At 33.0% G+C, this 9,904-nt stretch overlaps 1 protein-coding gene across 2 annotated transcripts; it reads left to right on the forward strand.

The window, feature by feature from the left end:
- The first annotated feature begins 3,980 nt into the window (after nt 1–3,980).
- On the forward strand, nt 3,981–9,387 carry LOC133803804 (uncharacterized). 2 transcript variants are annotated; one of them, XM_062241918.1, is made up of 4 exons: nt 3,987–4,620; nt 6,090–6,186; nt 7,905–7,964; nt 9,054–9,387. In XM_062241918.1, the coding sequence occupies exons 1-4, from the start codon at nt 4,250–4,252 to the stop codon at nt 9,132–9,134; spliced, it is 609 nt and encodes a 202-aa protein (XP_062097902.1). In that variant the 5' UTR covers nt 3,987–4,249; the 3' UTR covers nt 9,135–9,387. The 2 variants fall into 2 exon arrangements, with proteins under 2 accessions (XP_062097904.1, XP_062097902.1); XM_062241920.1 differs by lacking the exon at nt 7,905–7,964 and having other exon boundaries at nt 3,981–4,620.
- Nucleotides 9,388–9,904: the final 517 nt, after the last annotated feature.

Genomic DNA, 9,904 nt, shown 5'->3' on the forward strand with positions numbered 1-9,904 from the left:
GAACTTAGGATTTTTTCTGATATTTACATAATATTATCACAGAATAATATAGTCCCTAAAATATATGCATAACAAATTCAATTTATTTATTTATTTCTTAAAACAATGTCTACTACATATGCTTTCAGGGCACAATTCCCAACAGTATTCTCAAACAACGTTTAGATTGCTTTGAGTACAAGATGTTTTTTCTCTAAAAAACCGAACTCCTTACAATTAGACTCCCAACCCTATTTATAGAGGTTGGGGTAATTAATATTAACCATCTATCATTAATACACATTATTCTCATTATTGGGGAATTAATACCCATTCAATGCATTGGGCTGCATTGAATAGAGACCACGACCCAAGCGAGTTACATGGGGCTCACTGCAGAAAGGAACATAATTTATGGGGAGCATGCCCCTAGTACTGTCAAGGCATGCTGTATGTATTTCCGTGTCAGACGACATAGTGAGAGTGCGAATTATCAAGTCGTACAATCGAAAACACTGTAGGCGGATTACCCAAAAAGGTTGTCAGGTACTCCTTTGATGATGTTAACCCACATTGGCTGACACCTAACTTATCTTTTAGATCCTGAGGATAAGGTCATCGGCCTGAAATATAACTGATGGTAAGAAACCCGTGGACTGCTAAGCAGCTCTTGAGACATAGCCTTAGAAAGACGTTCATAGCTCTCGGGACATGCCCCTGGGGAGATGTCCGCGTCCTTCCTCTATTCGAGGGGAGTAATCTCTGACTATAGGACCAACCCCCCGAGGACTGATCCTCGAGACATGGCCTCATCGAAAGAAGTACAAGTCCTGCCACATGTCCTACTCGGACTGCCACGTGTCCTACTCGGACGATCACGTGTCCTTGGGTGAAAATACAGACAACATGGATAATCCACAAAAACCGAAGCTTAATCATGAATTTAACCCACGGGGAGGGGGTTTGGTTTTTGATCCTGTCCAAAATCTTATTAGAATTTTGAAAATTTTTACTAAGGAGGAGGGTAGTAATGATTACTCAGGGTGGAGCAGGGCGAGTAGGCTTCTGATGAGCCATTACTACATAAGGAAAATTTAGAGGGATTTTCATAATCATTATTTTCTCTGCAAATAGAAGTCTGACTACTTTCTCCACATTAATGAGATGAAATAAAGAGTTGACAGAGGAGGGATTTGATTCGATTTGCTATTTACCCTAAATTATTCGGGCATTAATGGCGGAGAGAGGTGTGTGGGTCATGATCCATTGGCACAAGTGCGATGGAAATTTGAGGAGGGAGATTAGGAAACCGCCACTAAAGACCTAAGGGATGGGGCAGACACTCATTGCAAACGACATATTGCACAACAAACAAAAGAGGTTAGCAAGAAATAGGGGTGAGCATCGGTCGGTTTAGGCGGTTTTTTCATAACATAAAATCCAGAATTCGGTTTTTGGTCCGGATTGGTGCAATCCAAAAACCGACCGACCAAACCAGTTAAAAGAAAAAACCAACCGTTTTGGACCGCGGTTTGGTCGGTTAAACCGACCAAACCGAATTTCTTATTTTTTTTAAATTAATTTTTTTTTTTGAAAGTTTTAGTAAAAAAACTAAAATTTTTGGATTGTTGGAATCCATTTTTGTGCATTTTTATTTAATAATTTTAATAATTAATAGTTATATAATATTATATTATTATATATTATATTGTTCGGTCGGTTTCGGTTCCGCCAGTCGGTTCGAACAAAATTTTTAAACCGACCGAACAGTGGCGGTTTGCGCCGTCGGGGGTTTTTTCGGTGTTCGGTTTAATCGGTTTCGGTTTTTTTGGTGTTCGGAAGGTCGATGTATACGGTTTTTTCAGTTTTTCGTATTTTATGCTCAATCCTAGCAAGAAAGAAAGAGATAAAATAGGGGTAAAAACCCTAGCAAAGCTTTGTTGCCACACTATCCTTTTATGTCTTTTAATTTCTTTATTTCTAATGGGAAATTTGAGTTTTTATGCTTAATGAGGTGTCCTAAATAAAAAAAAATGCTAGACCTTTTAATCATTTAAAAAAAAATGCCAATTTTTTTTACAATACCCAAAATACCCCTCCCATAATTTTTCCTTGCACTTCCTCTTCTCTATTCCCTCTCTCTCCCTCAACCCATTCCTCTCAACTTTTTCTCTAGAAAAAAAATTAATGGGTAAGGTAAAATATAAGAGAACTCAATGTAATAGCAAGTATTCCTTACTTAGGATACTAAAATACTGCATTTCGAACAGATCTGGGCATGATTTTTTAGTTTTTTTTGCGATTTTTTTTTCAGGTCTGAAACTTTGAAATCTGCAGAAAATCGACATGGTTCGATGGTGCTCGATGCCAGCTTGATGGGGCCTTCAAAATCAAGATTTTCATGAAAAAATCGATGTTGCTCGATGGTGGTTCGATGGTGTTCGATGCGATTCTTGCAAGATACGTAATTTTTCACTCAGGTGTTCGTTTGGGATGATTTTTTTTTGGGTATTTTTTCAAGATCTATATGTTTGAGATGTTTATATACACATTTGGGAAATATAAATCTTAAAAAAAATTACAAATGCAAAAATACCTCATGTTCAAGATATGTTTTCAAGTTCTGAACTTTGAAAATGTGTATGTGAACATCTAAAACGTGTATATCTCAAAAAAATACCAAAAATAAAAAAAAATCATCCAAAACAGACATCCAAGTAAAGAATTATGTCTCTTACAAGAATTGCATCGAACCACCATCGAGCAACCATCGAACCACCATCGAGCAACGTCGATTTTTTCATGAAAATATTGATTTTGAAGGCCCCATCGAGGTAACATTGAACACCATCAAGCAATCATCAAGTTGAGCATGATTTTTGAGTTATTTTTTAGATCTGAAACTCTGCAATATGTAGAAAATTGACATTGCTCGATGGTGCTCGATACCAGCTCGATGGGGCCTTCAAAATCTATATTTGCATGAAAAAATTGATGTTGCTCGATGGTGGCTCGATGGTGGTTCGATGCAATTCTTGTAAAAGACATAATTTTTCATCAGGTGTCCGTTTGTGATGATTTTTTTATTTTTATTTTGGGTATGTGTTTTGAGATCTACATGTTTTAGATGTTCACATACACATTTTCAAAGTTTAGAACTTGAAAACATACCAAAACATATCTTGATCATGAGGTATGTTTTGCATTTATCATATTTTTTTCAAGATTTACATTTCCCAAATGTGTATATACACATTTCAAACGTGTAGATCTTAAAAAAATACCCAAAATAAAAAAAATCAACCAAAACAGACACCCGAGTGAAAAATTATGTATCTTGTAAGAATCACATCGAACACCATCGAACCACCATCGAGCTGACATTAAGCACCATCGAACTACATCAATTTTCTGCAGATTTCAAAGTTTCAGATTTGAAAAAAAATCGCAATAAAATCCCAAAAAATTATACCCAGATTTGTTCGAAAATGTAGTATTTTAATGTCCTAAGTGATGAATACTTGCCGTTACATTGATTTCTATGATATTTTACATTACCCATGAATTTTTTTCTAGAGAGAGAGTTGAGAGGAATGAGTTGAGAGAGAGAGAGTGAAGAGAGAAGGGGAAGAGATGAGAAAAATTATGAGAGGGATATTTTGGATATTGTCAAAAAAATTAACATTTTTTTGAAATAATTTAAATGCCTAGCATTTTTTTTTACTTAGAACCACTCATTAAGAATAAAAACTCAAATTTTCCTTAATAATACTATCCTTTTTAGTTTTTGGAGGAAAATGACCATTGACAATCTTATTAGAAAGTAGAATTTTATGTCATTTATATTTAACGTCAAAAAGGGCATGGCTGCACGTTAGGTATAAGCTTGGGGACTGATTTACTTAAAAAAAAAGTACAGCGACTAACATGCAAGAAATTAAAAGGATGGGGACCTATAATGGAGAAAAGCCTAAACCTAAAAGATTAGACAATGGGGATCGGGGAGTAGACACATAAGCTTCTTTAGTCTAATCAACTCCGTAGCTTAGACTTGGACAGGCCGGATTGGATTGGCATCATCATCCGACGGTCCTCATCTTCTCTTTCTCTGCAACTTAATCCTATCCGTTCCTTCAAATTCACCATAACATAAAAGCGCGGGAACTCGGACTAGAACGAAATCATCCTTGCAGTCTGAGAGAGAGAGAGAGTTTTTCTGTTCTGTGCTGTGCTGTTAGTGCAAAGAGGAAGCCCTGTTCTCACACTGAAAATGCCCCCCCAGAAAAGGAAAGCGGAGCTGAAAGAAGAAAAGTTCGAGGCGGTGGAACCGGTGGCCAAGGCTCACGCTCCGCCACTTCCCAGGGTCACTCGGAGCGCGGCTCGTCGAGCTGCTGAGGGAAGCTCCTTTGACGCGGAACCTGCGAAGAATAAGAAAGCGGAAACGGCGAAGAAGAAGGGTCAGGCGAAAGAGAAAGAGAAAGTTGTGTTCGAGGAAAGCTCCTTTGACGCGGTGCCTGCGAGTGCGAAGAAGAAGAAGGGTGAGGCGAAAGAGAAAGTTGTGCCAGAGGAAAGCGCAGTTTCTCAAGATGAAGACAATGTCGATAATGGCACTAAGAAGAAGACTATCGTCATTGAGCACTGGTAGGTATTCTGTGTTGTTATGTTTATTTATTTCTGTTTGGTTTGCAATAATCTGAGAAAAAAATGTTCTTTTTTATGCTTATATTATGTTGGAAATTAGGAGAATATTATTATCCTTGGAAAATGGTAGACGAAGAATCAAGATCGCTTTTTGATCTTAAAAAATCAAAATCGTGATTTTAGTTTTTGTCTAGGCTTCGTAAGAAGAAACATGATTATTAATAATTGCTGAACTTTTTTTGTTTTGTTTAGACAGACTTTTGCGGCTGCTGAGAAATTGGCGGAGAAGAGAAGTGATTGAAGTTAGGGTTTTATCAAATATTTTTTTTTAAGTTTTTCATATTTTTTTTAAAAAGAGTACTTTTTATGGTTTTTTTCAAAGGTCTCTGCAAGCGTGTGTGTGTGTTATAATTAAAAAATAGGGTGTTTAGTTTTTTAGTTTTTTTATTATAAAATATTATATATCAAACAAATACCTTATATCTACTACACACCATATACCCTATTATAACAAAAACCTTAAAATTATGTATACATGTATAAAAATCGTAAAAAAAATTATTATTATATTTCTTTAATAAACAAATTGGTTATCAGATTTCTGTCTGTCTGATATATCTTTTTGCGTATGTGAAAAATATTTAAGTATGGGAAATAATATAATGATTTAGTTGTTAATTTTTTGGGGAAAAATTAAAGATGAAGTTTTGAATAATAAATATGTGGTAGAAATGTTTATATTTCTTTTAAAAAAATTGTCAATAATATCAGATGTTGTCTTGATAAGCTTTTTTAGTAATATATTTACATAATTGGAGTTGAATCCCTTCCTCAACTGCTCCCATGCATACTTACACACCCAACTACTTGAGACTAGCTTCAAGTAGGAAGCCTTTTAGTAAGGTCGTGTGTCCTGTGTTTTTGAGTTAAGGCGCCTTCAACTCAATGAATGTAAATTTTTTGGCACTGGGAAGATCTGGAATGGTAGAGATTTGGATGGGTTTTGATTGAAACTAATACATTGACTATGAAAAGAAAAATGAACAATGTATATAGTCAAAACAGATAAGAATAGTCTAATCAAGAATTGCATAATCCAGAGGTGGAATTTTGTTCACAACCATTGTTTTGTTTTGCCATGTAGAGTGATGCATAGCTTATGGATTGAATATCTAGTTTGGCCTCACATTGTTACTGGATAAACTTTTATTTTTATTTTTTTATGTTTTGCTTCCACCATTCTGCTGTTCTGTTGTATGGAGTAGTAGTGTTAGCTTATGGATTTAATTACTAAGTTGGCCTCACATGGTATAGCTGATTTTCTTCCCTTAAATTGAAAATGGAAAGATTAATAGCTTATATTTTATATCTCCAGTACAACTCTCAAAGTTCTTGTTCCTCTTCTAGTTTCTTCTCTCATTATATCATGTCTTACCCTTCTTTTCTAATTACTTTGATGTTTTCTCTAGCAAACAGTGCAATGCATTCAAGACAAGGGCTCTTCAGGTGAAACAGGGCTTAGAGGATGGAGTTGCTGGCATCACAGTTCTAGTCAATCCAGATAAGGTATGTATGCTACACACTTAACCTTAAGCTGCAACATGAATTGCATTATAATCTTTCAGTAAAGTTATATAAACCATGTGTTGTCCTTTTGCTATGTTTCATTCAAGCCTGGAATTCTGAAAGTGTCTGCCCCTTTTATTTGATACTGAGAAGATCAAACTGTTTGAATTTGTTTGATACACATCACTTTTGCATTGCTTGTGTAGCTCGTGTGAATCATGACAAACACAAATAAACAATTATACTCCTACAAAACTATGAATTTCTTACTTTGGAACTCAGATTTTATGGGGTATAAAAAAAAATTCCAAAGAATTTCATTCTTTTGTTTAGTGTCATTTTATGAGATTTAGAACTTTTATAAATTTATTCAAAAAGAAAAAATTAAAAAAAACTTCAAGAAAATATTTTCTGTGTCTACTTTTTATTTACTGTCATTTTATAAAATTCAAAACTTTTATGAATTTATTCAAAAAGAGAATAAATTAAAAAATGTCTATTATAAAGTTTTGAGAACATATTTTCCTCTATCTTTTCTCTACTTTTTTTTCCTCTTATAATTTTTTTCCTTGAAGCTTTAAATATTCATCACTGACTTTATCTCCTGTTGAATGCGTTTGCTGTCTTCTCATCACCAAGTTTCTTTAACACTTACTCCTATGATATTGGTGCCAATCCTAGCCTAGTAATAGTGCAGTCTCTTACAAACGTTGTAGGCCATGTGTAAAGTAGATTCCAAAGCCAAGCCTTTTTTTTTGGATTTTGAGCGTGCTATTAGAGGAGTTTAGACTCTCTTGGTTTATCTCTTTTGCACTCTCTCTATATTTTGATGATATGTGTCATCTTTTAAGGCGGGTTTTTTAGTTTTGTTAAAATTATGCCTCTACACTTGTTTCATTTTTCTATATATTAAAAAAAATCATTTAAAGAGAAAACATTCAGCTATATAGTCATTATTATGCTTACATAGTATATCCCTTGCTAATAATGTATCTCAAGAAAATTTTAAAAATTAAAACTGTACTTAGTAAAAAAAAAATCATCACTTAGTACACATAATAAGTCATAAAGAAAAAACTAATTACATATAAATTAATTCTTGAATCACCATTCACGTTTTTTTTTCAACAAAAACAAAAATCACAATTTCATTCATATTTACAAATGCATTATATATACAATATATGTTTATATATTTGCAAATGATGAGTATGCACTAAATAATATGACTTATTAATTTATTTATGTTTAATTATATCTTATTATATGTAGCTGATTGTTATTATTTACATGATTTTTTTTACATAATTCAATTTTTGAATATAGAATAATAAGTATTGTTTAATGGTGGTATAATTGTAATAAAATTAAAATATCATGACTAATTATATTGTAAATATAGACATTTTAAAAGATGACACGTGTCATCAAAATATAGAGAGTACAAAAGAGAGTAACCAAGAGTCTCCTTAGCACTCCTCTTCATAAGATTAGCTAAATCTGATTATTAGATAGATGCCTATATTTATGTAGGGTAATGTCATTTCAACCTTAAAATTTACTAAAAAAATTAACTATTATTTTAAACTGCATATTACTTATAGAAATTTTACCAAATTGTTAGCTGCTGCATAACATGTTTTACACCATAATTTAAAGTAATTATTTTAAATTACATGAATACCATAAATTATTTTGTATCCTTTTTGTTTCAACAGCCTAGAAGGGGCTGCTTTGAGATTCGAGAGGAAGATGGCGAGACATTCATTTGTCTTTTGGTAATTTTATCTTATGTTATTTTTTAGAGTAATGATATGTGCACCCAAAATATACACTCAAACATTACACACAGTGATGTGACAGTTTAGTCTAGCCAATTACATTTATTAAAACTGGGATCCACTGTTTTAAAAAGCAGTGACACGTCATTATGTATAATATTTGAGTACATATTTTGGGTGCACGTATTATTCTTCATTTTTTTTTTATATATACAGTAATTTGAATTCTTGTGTTTTTGCGTTAAGCTTCACAATTTACTTTTTATGCTATCTCATGATCATATGTATTCATGCTATAGGCTATTTATTTTAATGCTCAATGTGATTTGACTTCGTATTTAGAGAATAATTTTTTTTGATTTTCTACACTTAGATGATGGTGGATGATTATTTCTAGGAATTAGATGGCTGCCATCTAGGTAGTTAAAGGGACAAAATGGATGAACTTGCAAGAGATTTTTAACGTTATAAAAATAACATGAATAATCCTTGGTGCAAGTCGATTATTCTGCTAATTAATAGTATTTCCTTGGTGTAATTAATTGTTCGTATTACTACCACTGCTCCTATTGGAAGCTTGCCAAATTATTTCATGTTATCCTTGTCAAAGATTTAGAGTAGACAGATTTTGTCTTGGTGTTTTAAGAGTCATGATAGACAGATCTAGAGACTAGGCTGGCTGTAGTGCCCATGTCAATCTGATTATTTTGCAGTACTTTATTTATCTCTGCCTTATTAATCTCTTAGTTTATAATTGGTTGGGGAGAAACGAATTCAAATGAGTGATTTTTTTATCATTTTGGTGGAGTGCTATTCCATTATATTTTTATTCTTATTCCTGTCCCATTACTTTATTTATCTCTGCCTTATAGATTTAGATATATCATCCTTTTTCATTTGTCTTAATTATGAGTGATATACTATTTTCTCCTGAAAAGAAGTTGACATCTTCTGGGACACCTGAAGTCGTAATCATTACGTAGCTATGACAATGTGGAATCTTTTCAGCTTAGCTTGTAGAAAGGAAACTGCTGTAGCTTGTAGCTTTGGTGTGTTAATTCAGTTTATGGATTTTGTCATTTGCAGGAAATGAAGCGGCCATTTAAGCCAATGAAGGACTTGGACATGGCTAAAGTCATTGAAGACATAGTTGACAAGATTAAGTGATGATTAGCTCGATCCATGCTATATTAGGGTTTTTATTATCACAGACAGTAATAGCTTTTTTTTTTCGGCATATTGTCTGATTAGCCAAGTTTGTCTTGACAATAGATTGCACTGGTATAGATCTCATTGATCTACTTTTTGAATTGCTATTACTGATTTAAGGCATATATGGTAAGAGTGGTTAAAAGACTGTTATCGTTTAACTCTTGTATTACTCTAGTTTTTTCAATGAATGAAAATCAGTTTCATGTCATTGTTATTACATTTCTCTATTAATTTAAACTATTGATCCATGGATGTTTATGATTGATTAAATGCCACTGTTTTTAAGTAGGTGTATCTGAGAATAGTCTAGAAATAATTGTTTGAGATCGACTAAATGCATGATTTTGGTAATATTTTCCTGGTTGATTTTTTAGGTAAATGTTTAGTTTTTCTTTTATGTATTTGGAATTGCTATTTAGTTGATTTATAATTGAGTATACTTTTATTTTATTTTTATCTTAGATCCACACACATAGATATACATTTTTAAAAATAGGGTACATCTTGAGTTCATTTGTTATCTTGTCAACAAGACACTCATAGTTGCAGTCCTTTGTAATCAATATTCTACTAATTTGAAAACCAACATAATTCAACGTGTGTCCGTTGCTTTCAATAACAATTGCTATTGATTCTTTAGCCTTCATAAAAAAGGAAATTTATATATATAGGAAGCTACGTTACAAGTGCTCCATTCTTACAAGTGTACATAGGCATTCTTATAT

The sequence above is a fragment of the Humulus lupulus genome, chromosome X (genome assembly GCF_963169125.1).
Source record: "Humulus lupulus chromosome X, drHumLupu1.1, whole genome shotgun sequence".
In the NCBI taxonomy this organism is placed as follows: Eukaryota; Viridiplantae; Streptophyta; class Magnoliopsida; order Rosales; family Cannabaceae; genus Humulus; species Humulus lupulus.

Excerpts from the sequence above, each read along its gene's own strand:
- LOC133803804 (XM_062241918.1), top strand. The coding sequence starts at position 4,250 with ATGCCCCCCCAGAAAAGGAAAGCGGAGCTGAAAGAAGAAAAGTTCGAG. Across the intron at positions 4,621-6,089 it reads ACTATCGTCATTGAGCACTG|CAAACAGTGCAATGCATTCA; the intron begins GTAGGTATTCTG and ends TGTTTTCTCTAG. Across the intron at positions 6,187-7,904 it reads TTCTAGTCAATCCAGATAAG|CCTAGAAGGGGCTGCTTTGA; the intron begins GTATGTATGCTA and ends TTGTTTCAACAG.